Source organism: Dasypus novemcinctus, chromosome 9 (genome assembly GCF_030445035.2).
Source record: "Dasypus novemcinctus isolate mDasNov1 chromosome 9, mDasNov1.1.hap2, whole genome shotgun sequence".
NCBI lineage: Eukaryota > Metazoa > Chordata > Mammalia > Cingulata > Dasypodidae > Dasypus > Dasypus novemcinctus.
In genome coordinates this window covers 101,267,359-101,286,877 of record NC_080681.1, presented here as the reverse complement: position 1 = coordinate 101,286,877, position 19,519 = coordinate 101,267,359, and the positions used below count along the sequence as shown (strand labels likewise).

At 40.4% G+C, this 19,519-nt stretch overlaps 1 protein-coding gene across 1 annotated transcript in view; it reads right to left on the bottom strand.

The window, feature by feature from the left end:
- The window catches only part of CSMD2 (CUB and Sushi multiple domains 2), a 671,930-nt gene that overhangs the window by 8,288 nt on the left and 644,123 nt on the right, over positions 1-19,519 (bottom strand). Inside the window, exons 65-67 of the mRNA XM_058303940.2 lie at positions 4,103-4,165; positions 2,657-2,818; positions 1,023-1,135 (exon numbers count right to left, since the gene is read on the bottom strand). Of these exons, the coding sequence (XP_058159923.1) occupies positions 1,023-1,135; positions 2,657-2,818; positions 4,103-4,165 (338 nt within the window). The remainder of the gene's footprint in view (positions 1-1,022; positions 1,136-2,656; positions 2,819-4,102; positions 4,166-19,519) is intronic.

Here is a 19,519-nt window from a genome sequence, read left to right as displayed (position 1 = left end):
TGGCCTACCTTCCTTGTCCTGCTGCCCACTTTTGACCCTTGTTCTTTCACATCTTGCAACCCTCCCAGCATGGTGGCATCTGTTGTTCCTGCAGAGCTTTTGGACTACTACTGAAGTTAGCCAGTACTTGGCTACCCCCAAGGAGATCCATAAGCTTCTCTCAGGCATACCAAGCAATCTGGGGAAGCCACTTGATTCTCCTTTTGGGTTTATAAAGCAATCCTTAAAGCCACTGACCTTGTGTCAATCTCCCAGCTATACCTGTCCATGGGGATGTGCTCTGAGTCCTCAGCTCTTTGCTACTCCTGTTTCACCATGAACTCCATTTCCTCTCCACCCCTTTCTTTTCTAGCCCCAACAACCCAAAGAGGTATGCTGAGAATGTGGTAGGTGAAATATTGTACTTCTAGTGGATACTATGCTCAACCAACTACCTGTGAAACGGGAAGGTAAAGTAGAGGAGCATCACTGGGGACCTGGTTTTCATCTTAAGAATGCCCTAGAATGTAGTAAGTCTTCTCCATAAGGGAATGCAAGAAGCCCTACCCTTTCCTCAATGTTCTGGTCTCCCATGCTCTGTTAAATTATCCACAATTCTCATCCTCAAATGTGAGTAGATGTTGGAGGGAGTCATTTGGGACTCACCGTATCCCAGCTCCCAATTACCTCACCACTATTACCTTCAACTTGCTTGAATTCACTATTATATCCCTGACCTCTAATTTCATGCCTTCTGTCTAATTTCAGCACTAACTCCATCTCCCTCAGATGTGGTGAACCTCTGGACTCTAAGCCACCTGGCCATTTAAACTTTGCCTTTGCCCACTCTATTATCAGGTGAGAACTCCCTTGCTCCCAGTCCCACCCCTCCCCCCGAGGAAAACCTCCTTCCAATTTTCCCACCTTGATCCTGAGAGTTTCTACACCCTTCACTCCTTCTCTTCCCTGCCAGTGATCTCAGACTAGGGCATGGAGCAGGGAAAGAGGAGGTCAAAGATGGAGAGATATTTCACTAGACTTACATGCCCATCTAAAGCCCAGTGATCATCTTTGAACTTATTCACAAAGATCTCCACAGGCCCAGTAATCTGGTAAACCTGGAGGAGGAGATGGAAATCTTCTTTCTTGTAAATTCCTGAGAAAAGAAAGTTCAGAGGGTACACTCAAAAGATCTAGGAAAATTTCAAATCTCAAATTTGTGGGTATATGGGTGTAAGTGGCTGAGTGGAATTTCATGTGTAGGTATGTGCAGTGGATGTTGATATAAGCATTCTTTACATACCTGTGATTTTGTGAGCATAGAGCTGTGTGTGAATTTATGTAGGTTGAATGAGAGCATGTACAAGAATGTGCATATGTGTGTTACTAAGCAACTGGATAACTGTGTTGTGATTGTGATCCTGTTTACACATGCATGTGTGAGAAAATAATGACTACAGTATTGTATATTTCAATGTGTTAGTTAATGTATGGGTATGTTTACAATTCAGTGGGTTCAGGAGTATATAGGGGCATGTATATGAGAGTGTGTGAATGTGTTTACAGCTTTTAATATGTTATAGCAAATGAGTGAATGTGACTATTCAATTATGTCTGTGTATATGTGTGTGAATGAGGGGATATGATTATATTATTATGTTCATTCATTCACTCATACATTCATTGATCTAGCCATCTATTCAATAAATTTTTGTTTTCTAAGATGTTTAATTTTTCTGACTAAAAAATCTGAAAGTGGAAAATGCAGAGAGGCAAAAGGAAAAAGGAAAAATAAAAGCACTCCTGATTCTACTCCTAAGAAATAAAACTGTAAAAATTTGGTGTAAGTACTTCTAATTTTCTTTCTCATGAATATAATTTTTTCCCTTAAAAATCTGGAGTCATATTTTAAATGCATTATAGTAGGTAGGTACAGTTTCTCCTAAATTGGCATGTTTCATCCAGCAGCCATACTATGATTAATATACCTACTTCTCTATTTTTGGACAATTTGCTACTTCCAATTTTTATTTGATACAAATGTGGATATCCTTTATTCATAAACATTTGATGCCCTCCATAATTATTTTTTGTAGTAGAAATTCCTAGAAGGATAATTAATGAGTCCAAGCATTTTAAGGATCTTGATACAACTTCCCAAACCTTTTTTTTCCCCCAGCATTCAGTACTTTGGCTAGCCCTGCATGAGAGCCCTCACTGAACATTGACAAGCACTAAGATTCATCAGTTTTAAAAAATCATAGTTAATATTATATGTGGGAAATGGCATTTTGTGTTCACTTTCACTTTTTTGAATACTGGTAAAAAACACTTTTTCTTTTTCTTTATTGACTGTTGGTATTTGGCTTCTAGGAATTCTCTGCACCCAATTTAGGTTCAATTTTAGGGATATGGATCTCTTTCTTCTTTATTTATGAATTATTCATACATTCAAGCTATTTATCCTTTACCATGTGAATATCTCCCTTCAGTCTGTGGTGCTTTTATCATGTAAACAAAGACATACTCCTCCCCTTCCCCTGCCCACCAGACAAGTCTGAACCTTACATGACAGTACAATGCAATGACATTGGACTCATCCCTGCAAAGGGTGAGCGCCTGTTCCACTCGTACCACCCCTCACCCCCTGCTTTCACTGAGGTAGCCTGCTCCTTACCGGCCAAGTGGAGTTCCACACCACTGTGGTCAATCATGGTGGCATTGACTTTGCTGTTGGCAACTTGGAAGCCAGTAACTCTGAGCATGGCTGGCTGCTTCTTCCCCTGGTACTCATAGGCCCCTTTCCACAGGGAATTCTTGGCAAAAACATCCCCAGGAACTAGAGGAATTCATAAATAGAAGTGAGAGGGACAGTGTGCGTGGGCAGAATTGAGGCCATCTGGTCATTGGTCCCAGCTCGGTCACTGAGATGGATTCTTTTCTCTAATGTCTAACATGGGAAGAGGTTCTGGACATCACACTCGTGGGATCCTTTTATGTCTTAGAGTGGAAGGGTGGAGGGAAGGAGAGAGAGGGTGGATAAGAGCAAAGGAGAAAATGGCTAAGAGAGTAAGAGGGAGAGAGACACACACAGGATTAGAAGGAAGTGATATAGGGAGAAAGAAGAACAGGGAGAAAAGGAGGGAGAGGATGGGAAAGTGAAAAGGGGAGAATAGAAAGAAAACTAATATATCAGTACAGTGTGGTGGATAGGAACATGGACAATGGCAGACAGATGTGCATCTAATCTTGGCTATGTCCCTTATCTGTTTGATCATGTGCAAGAATCTCAGCTTGCTGAATTGTACAGGTCACACCTGTAGTTCTGTGAATGGAGGCAATCACACCTATCTCATCTGGATTATTGTAGGGATTAAATGATGTAATGTTGCAAATTGTATGTCACTCAGTATTGGGCGTATTAAAACACTTAATCTATTTATCCTTATAATAGTTCTTAAGGGCAAACATTATAATCTCCATTTTACCAAAAGCTAAACTGAAGCTCAAGAGGTGAAGCTCATTTATCCAAGTATGCAGCTATCAGTGACCAAAATGGAACATGAATCGAGTTTATGACTCTACTTCTAGTCTCCTTCCTGTACAGTACACGTGCACAAGCTAATGTGTTAAATAAAAGTACAAGGTTCAGAAGAGGACATGGTAGTCTATAATAATTTTGCATTAGTCAGGCCACATCTGTAGTTCTGTGTCCAGTTCTGGATATCACACTCTGAATGACACAATGCTTGTCTTAAAAATGAAAGCATTTCCAGGAAGCTCCCTGGGCAGGAGCTGGGTCTTTGTGTCTGTTTCAAAAGGGAGTCCCAGTCAGGGCCTGGCTCTGTATGGTTACAAACTGGCTGGTAGTGTACCAAAAGGGGCTGTGGTAATCAATTGCACTGGAGTTCGAAGCTCTAGACATGTTTCTGGAAGGCCTGGGATCTCTCTTCTAGGTGAGGTTTCTGTCAGGCTTACCTGGGGTTGGAAGGTGGGTAGGTAAGTCTGTCTGGGTCTATAGCTTTCATGCCTTTCCACTGGGCACTCAGCAACTCATGAGCACGTTGCTGGGTGAAAGAAGGCACACAAGATGATTGAGCCAAAGTCTGGGCCATACATATACCTGTGGCTTGGGTGAGTGGTGGCTCCCGAGCAGTGTTGACGGGTCTCCCACTGGGCCGGACCTCTGCTAGGGAAAGAGAAAAGAAGAAGAGGGTCAGCTCCTGGCCCAGGATCTGTTAGAAAAATATGACCAGCTCTCTGACATTAGTGAGGCAGGACAGAATACGGACGTAAGGAGGAAGGGCAGAAAACCAATGAGCTACACAAACAGCACTTGGAACAAAATCCTGAGGCACAACCTTCTGCTTGCTAACTCACACAGACAAGTTAACACAGACAAGTTATCAAAAGACAGTTAGCAGCTCCCACCCAGCAGCTGCATTATCAGAAAGTAACTTGCAACATTCTCACACTGCACAAAGAGAGGAAAACAGACAGGGCCCCACCATCACAATCCACATACTTTTGTAAATACCTCACACCAGCCCAGGGCTCAAGGACAGTAGCCAGAAGCTAATTACCACTGGACAGAAACTCTTAGAAACCAAATCACCCAATGAATTTTCCCTCTTTTTCTCCTGAATATTCCAATCAGCATAAGCCCTAACCCGCCAGTGATAGCCAATAAAACCAGAAACCCCTAGAGAGGGGACGCATGTCTCTCACACTGCAACATGCCCACACCCATGTCTTGGGTTGCGGACTATCTTTTTTCTAACTTCTTAATAAACTCTTTACTCCCTTGCCTACCCGATAGTGTGTCTTTAAATTCCTTTATGTGATATAGCCAAGAACCTGGAAACTGGTACCTATAACATGAGGTTGATGGGTTCCTTGAGATCTTGCTTTGGACTTATCCTCCTAGACCATGGTTCTTAACCCCTTTTGTGCTGTGGTCCTCTTTGACAGCCTGATGATGCTTATGTGTCCTTCTTCAGAATAATTAAATAAAAAGGACTATGAGGAAATCACTGATATCAAGTATAGTTACTGAAATGTTAAATGATGTATTAGGATATACTTATATATGTGGTTATTACTGCATTCAATAATAAGATCTAGAAGCAGTTCTGGTAATTTACCATAATTTTGAAGTAATCAGGAGCATAAAAATATTCCATAATATCTGTAAGAACTGTAATATAATACAAAAAAAGCTGGAATTTCTATTGGTGACACACCAGCCACCAGGTTTTGTTAACACTGCTATGGGTTATTGTCTACATTCAAAATTAAAGGAAATGCTACATTTCAGTAAGAGATAAAGGAAAATAAAGATCTATATGTTCCTGTCCTAGTGCATAGGTGCCCAGAATGCCCTTATTGAGAACTGTGACAGTCTGAAGTTCTTCTACGAATCCCCCCCAAAAAGAAGGAATATGTTTTGGACCATATCAGTGAGGCGTGACTCAGGATGAGTTTCTGCCCTCTTGCTGGGTCTGATATAAATGGGGACACAAGGAGAGAGACAGAGAGAGAGACAGAGAGAGAGAGAAAGGAAAAGGAAGCTACTGTTATTGATCCTGCCATGTGAGAAAGAGGACTGCAGGAAAACAGAGATGCCCCAAGGGCTGAGAGAGGTCCCAGAGTCTAGAACCAGCATAGAGGCACAGAATGAGACCCCAAGAGGCTGGACCCACAGAGTAGCTCAAGGTTGAGGAGACAAGCCCAGGCTAAAGAGACAAGCCCCTATGCCTGGTTGTCAATGGCTGAGCTCTGAGAGATGGTAGATTCTGGAGGGGAAGGCAGAGACTTCAGCAGAGATCTCCTGCCATCTTGATTTGCCACGTGACAACATGCCAGGATCAACAGTTGCTGACTTTGGTGAGAAAGCATCTCTGACGGTGCCTTGATTTGAACATTTCACAGCCTTGGAACTGTAAACTTTTACCCTAAATAAAATTACCCTTATAAAAGCCAACCCATTTCTGGTACTTTGCATTGGTAGCCCTTTGACAAACTAAAACAAGAAACCTGGGCAAAAAAAGTCCTTTTCTAGACTCTGTTTTCCTCCCAGATGTCTTGCATTTAAAAAATAGGAAAATACTAAAATGTACCTCATAGAGTTATACTAAGTAAATGAAGTTATGAACATGAAAGTCATTGTCAATAAATTTTAGTGTCTTATCTTCTTTTGTACAGAAACAGAAAAATCTGCCTTGTCATGAAATAAGGGTAAACTCTCCCTACTGTCTCTGTTGGGGGGCTACAGAGCTTTAGCAAACCCCCTCCAAGTCTGGAGGTCAGCTCATGCCCAGAAATACAGAGGACTGTGAATATGTCTTCCACAGCGACTCTAACAGTGGAAGTTCACTTGTGGCAGAACATCTTAATTGTGTTAGGTTTTGTAAGATGAAGGGAGTAAAGAGGGAGAGAGCATTCTATGTGCCAGGTGCTGTGCTAAGCACTTTATTCATGGCATCTCATTTAATCCTTCTCTTGAAACTTTGATGTAGAGATTATTGTCCCTATTTTATAGAAGAGGAAACTTTTGAAAAGCAGAGAGGTGAAGGGACTTGCCCAAGGTCAGGCAGAAAGGGATTGACCTGGGATTCAACTGTATCTATAATATTTTACATTAAAAAAACAAAACAAAAGCATACCTAGCCAGCATCAAAAAAGGATAAAATACTTAGGAAAAAATTTAACAAAGCAAGTGCAAGATGTGTACTGAGCATGATGGAAAGAAATGAAATAAGATGTAAAGAAATGGAAAGATATCCCATGTTCGTGGATGGGAAGACAAATTGTTAACATGATCCACACATTTAACACACCTTCTGGGAATTGGATTTGGCTCAACTGATAGAGCATCTGCCTGCCATATGGGAGGTTCAGAGTTCAAGCCCAGGGCCTCCTGACCTGTGTGGTGAGCTGGCCCACACGTGGTGCTGATGTGCACAGGGAGTGCTGTGCCATGCAGGGGTATCCCCCGTGTAGGGGAGTCCCATGCGCAGGGTGTGTGCCCCACAAAGAGAGCTGCCCTGTGCGAGGAAAGCACAGCCTGCCCAGGAGTGGTGTTGCGCACATGGAGAGCTGATGTGGCAAGATGATGCAACAAAAGGAGACACGGATTCCCAGTGCTGCTGGTAGGAATGCAAGTGGACACAGAAGAACACACAGTGAATGGACATAGAGGGCAAACAACGGAGGTAGGGGTGGGGAGAGGGAATAAATAAAATAAATAAATAAGTCTTAAAAAAACCAACACACCTTCTATTGAAATCCCAGTTTTTTATAGAGATTGACAAACTGATCTTAAAATTCATATTGAAATAAAAGGTACTCAGAATAGCCAAAACAAAAGAAAAAGGAAAAACTAAGTTTGAGGATTCACACTTCATATCAGAACTTACTACATGTGCACAACTGTAAGCAAGACAGGTCCATCCATCTGCCCCATGGGATCTAAGCTCCTTCTCAATTAGAAACAGAGTGAGCATCACATCCCCAGATTCTCAAAGTTGGGAATGAACAATGGTCTAAAGTAGACTTATTATTAGTCTATTATAGACATTATTATTCTAGCAATGGAAGAACTTGTATCATTGATATATAGGCAGTGGCCACCAGAGGTTCTGAGGGGAGGGAGAGGGAAGAATAGGTGTAACATGGGGTCATTTTTGGGACATTGGAATTGTCCTGAATGACATTGCAATGATGGATACAGGCCATTATTCATTTTGTCAAAACCTATAAAATTGTGTGGGACAGAGTGCAAACTATAATGTAAAGTATATTCAATGGTTAGTAGCAAAACTTCAATATGTGTTCATCAATTGTAACAAATGTACCACACTAACAGCAGAATATCCCTGTCTACATATAATAACATGACTTTAAAATGCTGTTTGACCTAATGTAAGGGGGAAATGGAAAGGAGAAATGAGTTTATATGGCTACGAGTCTCTAAAAAAGAGTCTGGAGGTTGTCAGGAGGATTGCCCTTATGCACACCTGAGCAGAGTCTCAGAGACAGATAAAGTAGATACCACCCCAGGTATTGGTTTTTTTGAGGGCTAAAGAGACCCACGGGTTCTATGGTCATGGCAGATGGGGTTCACTGCCATATCAGATGGCCCTTCTTTGGAGCTGGTGTTTCTGCGTGATGGAACTGGACTCAGAGGGGATCTCTTTTCACAAGACTTGCATGCTACTTTACTGGAATTGTAGTTAGTGCTGGGGTTTAAGATATATTTATGGGATTTGAATCTCTGGACTGACAATATGATACCCAGGCCCAGAGCCTCAACAGACTTCAGCTCCTACACTCTGATTTATTGGACTTACCCCACTCAGCTAACATGGAGTTGAAGAAGGTCAACCACCACACCATGGAGCCTAGAGCGTCTACAACTGAAAGCAGGAGGAGTGCATCCAGTATCCATGTGGAATCTAAGCCTCCACTTGACATAGATGTGCAATGGACACAACCAATCCAATGTCCACAGAGAAAATGTGGCATGGGTGTGGGAAGGGTGGCCATGGTGGCTGCTGGGTGCGGGGAATGGGAGGAAGAGATGAGATGGGGAGGCGTTTTCGGGACTTGGAGTTGTCCTGGGTGGTGCTTCATGGTCAATTACGGGACATTGTAGATTCCCCCCGGGGCCCACTGGATGGAACGTGGGAGAGTGTGGGCTATGATGTGGACCATTGACTATGGGGTACAGTGACGCTCAGAGATGTACTTATCAGGTGCAATGGATATGTCATGATGATGGGAGAGTGTTGCTGTGGGGGGTGGGGGCGGTGGGGCTGAATGGGACCTCATATTTTTTGAATGTAATATTTAAAAAAATAATAATAAAAAAACCCAAAAAACCAAAAACAAAACAAAAAAAATGTACCACACTAATGAAAGATGTTAATGTGGGAAAGTGTGTGTGGGGTGGGGAATCCCCTATTTATTTATTTATTTTAATTTATTCCCTCCTCCCCAGATGGTCCCTTGTCTGTCTGCTGATTGTTTTGCTTGCCTTCTCCAGGAGGCCCTGGGAACTGAACCTGGGACTTCCCACATGGGAGGAAAGTGCCCAGTGGCCTGAGCCACATCCACTCCCCATGGGCTGTGGTGCCTGCTGGCTTGTGGCATCTGCTTGCTTAGGCATCTGCTAGTTGCAGTGGGTGTGATGTCTAGCTTGTCACAGCAGTGCAGCATCTAGCTCATGGCAGTGGGTGCAACAACTAGCTTGTTGCTGCAGTGCAGCATCTGCTTATCTTCTTTAGGAGTCACTGGCACCCAAACCTGGGACCTCCCATGTGGGAGGTGGGTGCCCAACTGGTTGAGCCACATCTGCTTCCCTCCCCTATACTTTTGATGTAACATTTATGTAATCTAAAGCTTCATTAAAAATAAAAACATTTAAAAAACTTACTTCAAAGCTACAGCAACCAAGAGAGTATGGTAATGGCATAAAAATAGAAATATAGATCATTGGAGTAGAAGTGAGTATCTAGAAATAGACCCTTACTTTTAGAATCAATTGGCTTCCCCCCCTATTTATTAGACCAGTTGTAGGTTTACAGAAAAATCTCCAGAAAGTATAGGGTTCCCATATACCCCTCACTCACACACACAGTTTTCCCTGTAATTAACATTTTACATTAGTGTGGTAACTTTCTTATAATTGATGAAACAATACTATGACAATTACATGACTAACTATAGCCCATAGCTTACATTAGGGTTCACTCTTTTAAAAAAAATATTTATTTTCTTTCTTTCTCTCCCCTCTCCCCCATTGTCTGCTCTCTGTGTCCATTCTCTGTGTGTTCTTCTGCGTCTGCTTGCATTATCCAGTGGCACTGGGAAACTGTGCCTCTTTTTTGTTGTATCATCTTGCTGCGTCAGCTCTCTGTGTGTGTGGCACCACTCCTGGGCAGGCTGCGCTTTTTTCACGCAGGGCATCTCTCCTTACGGGGCGCACTCCTTGTGCATGGGGCACCCTTATGCGGGGGCACCCATGTGGCATGGCACTCCTTGTGTGTGGCAGCACTGCACATGGGCCAGCTTACCACATGGGTCAGGAGGCCCTGGGAATCGAACCCTGGACCCTTCATGTGGTAGATGGATGCTCTATCAATTGAGCCACGTCTGCTTCCCAGGGTTCATTCTTTGTGTTATATAGTTCTATATATTTTTTAACTTTATATTTAAATAGTTCCAAAATTACAAAATAGTTACAAAATAATACAAACCCCATACAGAGAACTCCAAAAGTGCCCTACCTCCCCATACACAGATCCATCAATTTTCACATTTTGCCACATCTGCAATATCATTCTATCTATCTATCTATCTATCTATCTATCTATCATCTATCTATCTATCTATCTATCTATCTATCTATCTATCTATCTATCTATCATCTGAGTATCTATCATTTGTCAATCCACTTTCTGAACACTTGAGTGTAGGTTGTATACATCATGCCCGTTGAACATATAACACTGCCATGTGCATTTCCTAAGAACAAGAATATTCATTTATACAACTCCTTAAGTGTAGTTATCAAGTTCTAGAAATTTAATATTGATATAAAGCTTAAAGTTTATATTCCAGTTTTTCCTATGTCCCAATAATGTCCCTTTGAGCCTTTTCTTCTCCCTTGTAGAGCTCACTCATGATCATGTATTGCATTTAATTGTCACTGTCTCTTTAGTTGCTCTTTCTTCTTTTTCTTTTTTTAAAGTGTGGGAATATAAATGCAACATAAACTTTCCCAGATGAGCCATTTCCCCAAAAATCATATAGTGGAATTAACCATATTTACAATATTGCTGTACCCTCATCATCTTCCATTATTACAACTTTTCATCTCCTGAAACAGAAAACCTACATTCATTATGCATTAACTCCCTATTCTTCCTGCTCCCCACTCCTGGGAAACTGTACTCTTCTTTGTGAGCTTGCATATTCTCTATTTTCTTTTAGATACCACGGCGCTTAAATCTACATCCTAAATCTCTAACACTCTTGTTTGCCAACTTAACTTCAATAGTACTTACAGACTATGCTACAATACCCTTCTGTTCCTGTCCCTCCCTTTATATAATTTTTGTCACAAATTACATTTTAAATAGTATGAGTCTAAAACCACTAATGTAGCATTGCATTTTATGCATTTGCCTTTTAGATCTTGTAGGGAGTAAAAAGTGAAGTTACAAACCAAAAATATAATAGTACTAGCATTTATATTTATCCATGTTGTTATCCTCATTGGAGATCTTTAATTCTTCATGTGGCTCCAGTCAACTGTCTAGTGTTCTTTCTTTTCAACCTGCAGAACTCTCTTACACATCTCTTGTAGGACAGGTCTAGTGGTAGCAAACTTCCTCAGCTTTTGTTTATCTGGGAATGTCTTAATTTCACCCTCATTTTTGAAAGAGTTTTTCAAGATAAAGAATTCTTGGTTGGCAATTTTTGCTTTCAGCACTTTAAACATGTCTTTCCTCTGCCTTCTTGCTGCCATTGTTTCTGATGAGAAATTGACACTTAATCGTATTGAGACTCCCTTCATGTAATACTTTGCTTCTCTAATGTGGCTTTGAGAATTCTCTCTTTATCTTTGGCATTTGACAGTTTAATTATAATATGCCATGGCATGGATGTATTTGGGTTTATCCTGCTTGGAGTTTGTTGAGCATCTTGGATTTTTATATTCGTGTCGTTTGTCAAATGTGGGAAGTTCTCAGTCAATATTTCACTCTTCTCTCTGCCCTTTTCTTTCTCTTCTCTGTGTGGACCGCCACAGTGCATATTTTGGTACTCTTGATGATGTTCTACAAGTACCTCAGGCTCTGTTCACCTTTCTTAATTCTTTCTTCTGCTCCTCAACCTGTATCATTTTAATAGTCTTATCTCCAAGTGCTCTGATTCTTCTTCTGCCAACTCTAATCTGCTGTTAAACCCCTCTAGGGAATTTTTAGTTTCTTTTAGTGTTATTGTCTTCTCTGTTTGGTGCTTTTTCATAATTTCTCTCTTTATTGATATTATTTTTGTGTTCATCTATTGTTTTCCTGATTTTCTTTAGTTTTCTTTTGTCCATATTTTCTTTTAGCTCTTTGAACATATTTAGGACCATTAAAAAAAAATCTTTGGTGGGTCCCAGGCATAGAGGCCTCCCTGGTCTTTTCTGTGCATGTGTCTTGGCTTTGGAATGTGTATATGGTCCTGGGAATCCTCTGTTTACATGGATAGGAATTCCCCTCTTCCTTAGGGAACAACTTCCTCTTGGTCCCAGGAACTGTATTGTATATCCTACAGTCAGCAATCCCTTGCACCAGGCAGCAGGATCTGACTGCTCTCCCATAGCATTGTGTAGGAGAGCTTTATGGACTACCTTCTACATGCAGGACAAGTTCTGGGAAGGTGAGTCTCTCAGGCCACCACCAGACAGATTGGACTAGTAAGTGCTCCCAGTAAGTGCATGAGGATGGATTTATGATGCCATTTGTTAAGATTAGGAACATAGGAATAAAAGTAAGCTTGGGGAAAAGATTATGAAGTTGGATCTGGATGCCTTCAATTTGAGGGGCCAGAATCACAGGTATGGTGCAGCTGCCGGCCTCCAAAATCCTGGGCATTTTATATCATGGAAAAAGAGTCTAAGAAGGGGAAGGGTTGATGGGGGAGTTTTGTTAAGATACCATGAAGCAAGGAAAGGACTCTTTTGAGATGTTTTCATTAACTCTTCCCACCCATGAGCTTGATATATCTCTCCATTTATTTAGCTCCCTTATGCCTTTCATAAATGTTTTATAATTTTCTCCATAAAGATCCTATACATCTCTTGTTCATCTTATTCCTAAGTACATTATATTCCTCATTGCTATTGCAAATGGTGTCTCTCTAAAAATTACTTTTTAAAATTTTTTACAGTTTTCCCTATTATTAACATTTTGCATTAGTGTGATACTTTTGTTATAACTGATGAAACAATGTTATTATAATTATCTTATTAACTTTAGTCCATAGTTTATATTGGGTTCAATCTGTGTTGTACAGTTTGGTGGTTTTTAAAAATTTTTTTATTCTGGTAACATATACAATCCAAAATTTCCTACTTTAGCCAGTTTCAAGTATACCATTCAGTAGTGTTAATTATATTCACTACTAAAAATTATGTTTTCACATTGTTGTTGCTATATGGGAACACTATTTTGCATATTGAATTTGTACCCAGCAACTTTCTTGAACTCTTTTATTAGCTACTTTTTTTGCTCGATAGATTCTATTTAGTATCCTATATAGACAATCATATTTTTGGCAAATAATTATAAACTCGTTTCTTTTTTTATGATTCTTGCTGCTCTTGTTTTTTTTTTCTTGTCTTATTGAGTTAGGCCCAGGAGTGTAGTTTAATAGAAGCCCTGATAATGGGCATCCTTATTTTATTCTTGAATATAACGGAAATTTTTATAACATTTTACCATTACTTACCCAGTTGGTTATAGGTTTTCTATTTTGTGATCTACTTTAATATAATAGTTGATTTACAAAAGAATATATATTTATAAAGCAAAACAACACAAGACACTCTAGTGAGCCCACCACCAATCCCAAGATCTAGAACATTATCTACATTATCTACAATGCATGTCTATGAACTGCTCCCCAGCCCATCCCTTCACCCTCAGAAATAATCACTACCTTGCACTTTTTATCAGTCTCTTGCTTTATTAAAAAAAAATCATTGTATTACATATGTTTGTGAGATTAAACTATGTATTACTTATTTTATTATCATCATGTATTTGTATGGAGCTGAAGGTTGTATCACACTATCTGCAGTCTTCTAGGAATTGCTTTTGTTAACTCAGCATTTCTCCATGTTATGCACAAAATCACATTTCATCTATTTTTATTATATCATGTGTCATTGTATGAATATACCACACTTACGAACTCATTCCTGTCAATGGGTTTTGCTAAGTTTCATTATTATGAACTATGTTTCCATGAACATTCATGGAATGTTCTTGCACATGTTTTCTATAGTACGCCAAGGATGAAATTGCTCCAATGTATATTAGAGATGTTCATGTACATATCTCACCAGGTATGAAGAAAAGTTCCCATCTTTTCTGGCACTTGATGATTATCAGACTTCCTATTATTCCCATCTAGTTGGCAAAAATTAAATCCTATTTTGGTCTTCATTTGCATTTCTCTGATTATTAATAAAGTTGAACACCTTTTCACATGCTTATTGCTACTCCAGATTCCTTGTCTGAAATATTATTTCAAATCTTTTTTTTTAAAGATTTATTTATTTCTCTCCCCTTCCCCCCCCCCCCCACCCCGGCTGTCTGTTCTCTGTGTCTATTTGCTGCATCTTCTTTGTCCACTTCTGTTGTTGTCTAGTGACACGGGAATCTGTGTTTCTTTTTGTTGTGTCGTCTTGTGTCAGTTCTCCGTGTGTGCGGCACATTCCTGGGCAGGCTGCACTTTCTTTCACGCTGGGCTGCTCTCCTTATGGGGCACACTCCTTGCACGTGGGGCTCCTCTACGCGGGGGACACTCCCGTGTGGCAGGGCACTCCTTGCGCGCATCAGCACCGTGAATGGGCCAGCTTCACACAGGTCAAGGAGGACTGCAGTTTGAACCGCGGACCTCCCATGTGGTAGACTGACGCCCTAACCACTGGGCAAAGTCCGCCGCCTATTGCAAATCTTTTTACTCATTTTTTTACTTGTTTGTCTTTATTCTTATTAATTTCTATGAGCTCTTTATATATTCTACTATTCCCTTATTGATTATATGTATGTTGATTATGTCTTTTTTTTCCTTTTTTCTTGGGCAAATTTTAGTGATTAATATAATGGTTAGAAAATTGACCATTTCAATCTAAGTTGTTTGTGGTGTTTTCTAATTTTAAATCTCTACTGTATCTGTAATTCTACCCCCTTTTTCATTCAGAATATTATATTTTCTCATTTTTCTTAGGCAATATTGCGAGAGGTTTGTTTGTGTTATTTGCCTTTTCAAAGAGCTAGCTTTGGGGTCTGCTGATCCTCCCTTTTATTCCTTTGTTCCCTGTTTTACTAATTTCTGCTCTTATTCATTCCCTAATTTCTAAAATTAGTTAACATAACACTTAGCTCATTAATTTTCAGTCATTTCTAATACATGCATTTAAGATGTAGACTCTTTAGGGACCACTTTTTGTGGATTGCACAAGTTCTGACATGCAGTGTTTTTGTTGCAGGTCAGTTCTAAATATTTTGTCATTTCTGTTGCCATTTCTTCTTTGACCCATGAATTATTTAGAAATTTTTCTGTTTCCAAATGCAGCATTTTTCTTCTTTTCCTCTTTATTTAGCTATCATTTTATTATTTTTTTCTACCAAATATCAATGATTCATGGTTGGAAAACATGGTCTGTGTGATATTAATTCTTTAGGATTGCTAATACTTGCTTTGGGGCCCAGGAGAGTCTATTGTTTAATGAAAGGGGAGGGGCTCCCTTTCTTTTATTTTAATTAAAATTTTATTTATCAAAGTACTGGAAATAGTTTAAGAAGTCAAATAGAAGGACAATACTTATATTGAATAGCCCTTCTTTCTCTTTCCCTCTCTCAGTTCCTGCTCCTAGGAGCAACCACTTTCAATTATTTTATGTTTTTTTTTTCCAGGACTTATTATCGAATTTCCAAACTACAAGATTTTCCTGCTATAAATTGATTTTCAATCTTGGGCATTATCTGTTGACTTCTTACCTTAGGGATATTAAGGTTTAATTTTCTTGCATCATGTTCCCCTTTCTCTCCCTTTCCTTCCATTGTTCCAATGGTTTCACATTGCTTTTTTGGCTGCATTAGTATTTGTGGTTACATTATGATGACAGTGTTGATATTACTATTCATAGCTAAGCCATGCAGTATATTGTGATTACTCTTCTTCAACTTCTTTTCCCCTGAAGTTTGTAACTGACTTTAAAAAATATTTACTTGGTTTCTTATGATCTATCATAATTCAGGCTCAATTTTTCTTCCAAGATTACAAACTTGCTCTCAATACCAGCAAGCACATCAGTATCTTTCAACTTTATTAATTTATTTATGTATTTATTTGGCAGTTTTCCTCTTGTAGCCCTCCCCGTTCTACTTCGGTCTGAACTGTGCATCCTCTGCATTTGCCCCCATCTATTGTTCTGTGATTTCCTTTTATCATTTTTGTGGGAAGCCTATACCCTCTCTTGAGTGTTGGACTTCTGTTTCTGGATCCCATATCTTCCTCTTAATTTTTTATTGCCTTATTTGAGGTCAGCAGAGCCTCTGGTAGCTTTTTCAAAATGGTGCATGGGAGGTAAAATTTTTTAGAATTTGTCTTTTCTGAAAATATATTTTATCCTCACACTTTTTTTCCCCCTCACACCTGACTGATAGTTTGCTGTCTGAATTCCAGGTTGGAAAATCATTTCCCCCCAGAATTCTGAGGGTATTGCTCCTTTGTCTTCTGGAGTCCAGTATTGTTGCTGTAGTCTGATGTCTGTCTTTTTTTTTTTTTAAAGGTTTATTTTTAATCTATTTCTCTCCCTTTCCCTGCCCTCCCCCCCAAGTTGTCTGCTCTCTGTGTTCATTTTTAAATAACATCTTTATTTATTTATTTATTTCTCTCCCCTTTCCGCCCCCCCCCCCCCCCCCCCCCCGTTGTCTCCTCTCTGTGTTCATTCGCTATGTGTTCTTCTGTGACTGCTTCTATCCTTATCAGCGGCACTGGGAATCTGTGTTTCTTTCTTTTTTTTTTTTTAAGATTTATTTATTTATTTATTTCTCTCCCCTTCCTCCCCCCCCCCCCCCGCCTCCACCCCCATCCCAGTTGTCTGTTCTCTGTGTCTATTCGCTGCGTGTTCTTTGTCCGCTTCTGTTGTTGTCAGTGGCACGGGACTCTGTTTCTTTTTGTTGTGTCATCTTGTTGGGTCAGCTTTCCGTGTGGGCGGCACCATTCTTGGGCAGGCTGCACTTTTTTTCGTGCTGCGTGACTCTCCTTACAGGGCGCACTCCTTGCGCGTGGGGCTCCCCTACACAGGGGACACCCCTGCGTGGCAGGGCACTCCTTGTGCGCATCAGCATTGCGCATGGGCCAGCTCCACATGGGTCAAGGAGGCCTGGGGTTTGAACTGCAGACCTCCCATGTGGTAGACGGACGCCCTGACCACTGGGCCAAGTCCACTTCCCTTGTGTTTCTTTTTGTTGTATCATCTTGTTGTGTCAGCTCTCCATGCTTGCAGCACCATTCTTGGGCAGGCTGCACTTTCTTTTGTGTTGGGTGGCTCTCCTTATAGGGCGCACTCCTTGCATGTGGGGCTCCCCTACGTAGGGGACAGCCCTGCGTGGCACGGCACTCCTCGCGTGCATCAGCACTGTGCATGGGCCAGCTCCACACGGGTCAAGGAGGCCCGGGGTTTGAACTGCGGACCTCCCATGTGGTAGGCAGACGCCCTATCCATTGGGCCAAGTCCGCTTCCCTTTCTGTGTTCATTTGCTGTGTGTTCTTCTGTGTCTGCTTATATTCTTGTCAGTGGCACTGGGAATCTGTGTCTCTTTTTGTTGCATTATCTTGCTGCATTAGGTCTCTGTGTATGCAGTGCCACCCTGGGGCAGGCTGCAATTTTTTGCACCGGGCGTCTCTCCTTATAGGGTGCACTCCTTGCCCATGGGGCTCCCCTACGTGGGGGACACCTGTGTGGCATGGCACACCTTGTGCGTATCAGCACTGTGCATGGGCCAGCTCATCACATGGGTCAGGAGGCCCTGGGTTTGAACCCTGGACCTCCCATGTGGTAGGCAGACACTCTATCCATCGAGCCAAATCTTCTTCCCCTGATGTCTTTCTGAATCCTCACATTTGCAGAGACTGCTGGTTGTCCACTAAAATCTATCCTTTCCTTCTCCCATAATAGAGCATTGCAGCTAGGCACATGGTTGCCTGGGTAAGAGCTGTATTTCCCAGCCCCTCTTGCAGCTAGGGATAGCCATGTGACTAAGTTCTAGTAGATATTATGAGCACCATTTCTAGTCTTGACTCATAAATCATTGTCCTCACCCTCCTCTGTCCTCTTTCCCCTTCCTAAGAGGAAGAACTTGGATATGCCTGCAATTCTAGCATTAACTAGTTGGATGAGGAAAATACTATTGGGAATTGCAGAGAAACAAGGTGGAAGGAATTCTGGTCCCTGAATGACCTTGAGAAGTAGAGCAGCCTGCCTTTCTGTCCTAGATGCTATGTGACAGTGAAATAAACTTTATTTTTTAAGCCATTATATATATATATATATATATGTATGTGTATATATGTATATATATATGTATGTGTGTATATATATATATATTTGTGGTTGAGTGAGAGTTTATTTTGAAGCCAAAATTAGTGTTTGTTTTACATAGTAGCTTTAATATTTACAACCCCACTCTTCAATTAGCACGTAACAAAAGATGAACACACACACACCCCACCCCCCACTTTCAAATGTAAGCTCCATGATAACTGGGAAGCCCAGGTAAGCCATTATATTGTTGGATATCTTTGCCTTTTACTTTAACTATTTTCTTACTATCCTTGTATAAACTGTTTTTCCACTTTCTGAAGCTGTTTGGACTGATGTGCGTTTGTTTTTCTTTTTTAATTTATTGGGCTGGGAAATTTAGAGGCATTTGCAGTATGAAAACTCAAATCTTCCATTTCTGGAAAGTTTTCACATTTCTTTGATATGTTCCTCCATATTAGTTGGACGTTGAATCTCCTGGTTTAATCCTCTATCTTCTTCTTTCTCTCTTTTTTTTGCTCCTATTCCTATCTCTTTATTTTTTGTTCTATTTTCTACAAGATTTCTTTGACTTCATCTTCTCAAAAGGTTCCTAGAATATCCATTTGATTCTTTCTTAGAGATTCCAATTCTCCAGTGAAATTCTTACCAGTTTTCTTTTGTTTTATCTTTTGCTTGTATTTGGAACTCATTAATCATATTTATTTTAAAGTCATCACCTAACATCAATATCACCTACAGATCTGTTTCTATTGTCTCTTTTCCCCCTTGGTTTTCAGTTATATGATCCTATCTTTTGGCATGCCAAGCATTTTTGATTGAATGCCAGACATTGTATATAAAAAAGTTGTAGGAGCTTTGGAGGATTTTGTAGGAGTTCTGGATGTGTCCCATTGTGAGGACACATCCAACCTTCCATTAAGCAGGTAATTCTAGGTTAACAATTACTTTATCTTCAAGACTTGAAGACTTCCGTCCCCCCTGGTTTTCATTGTTGCTAAAGCTCTGCAGGTCACTTTTGATCACATTATTGTTTTGATTCCATATTTTATTTTTTAAAATAACCATTCTGCTGTGTTTCTTGTCCATTTCTCTTGCTTATTTTATTTCTTGCTCTTGCTAAAGTGGCTTATTTTCCAACTCTTAACTGGGAATTTTGTGAGGTCTGAGTTGAAAATGTAGCCTCCATAAAAAACTGCATAGTCAAGG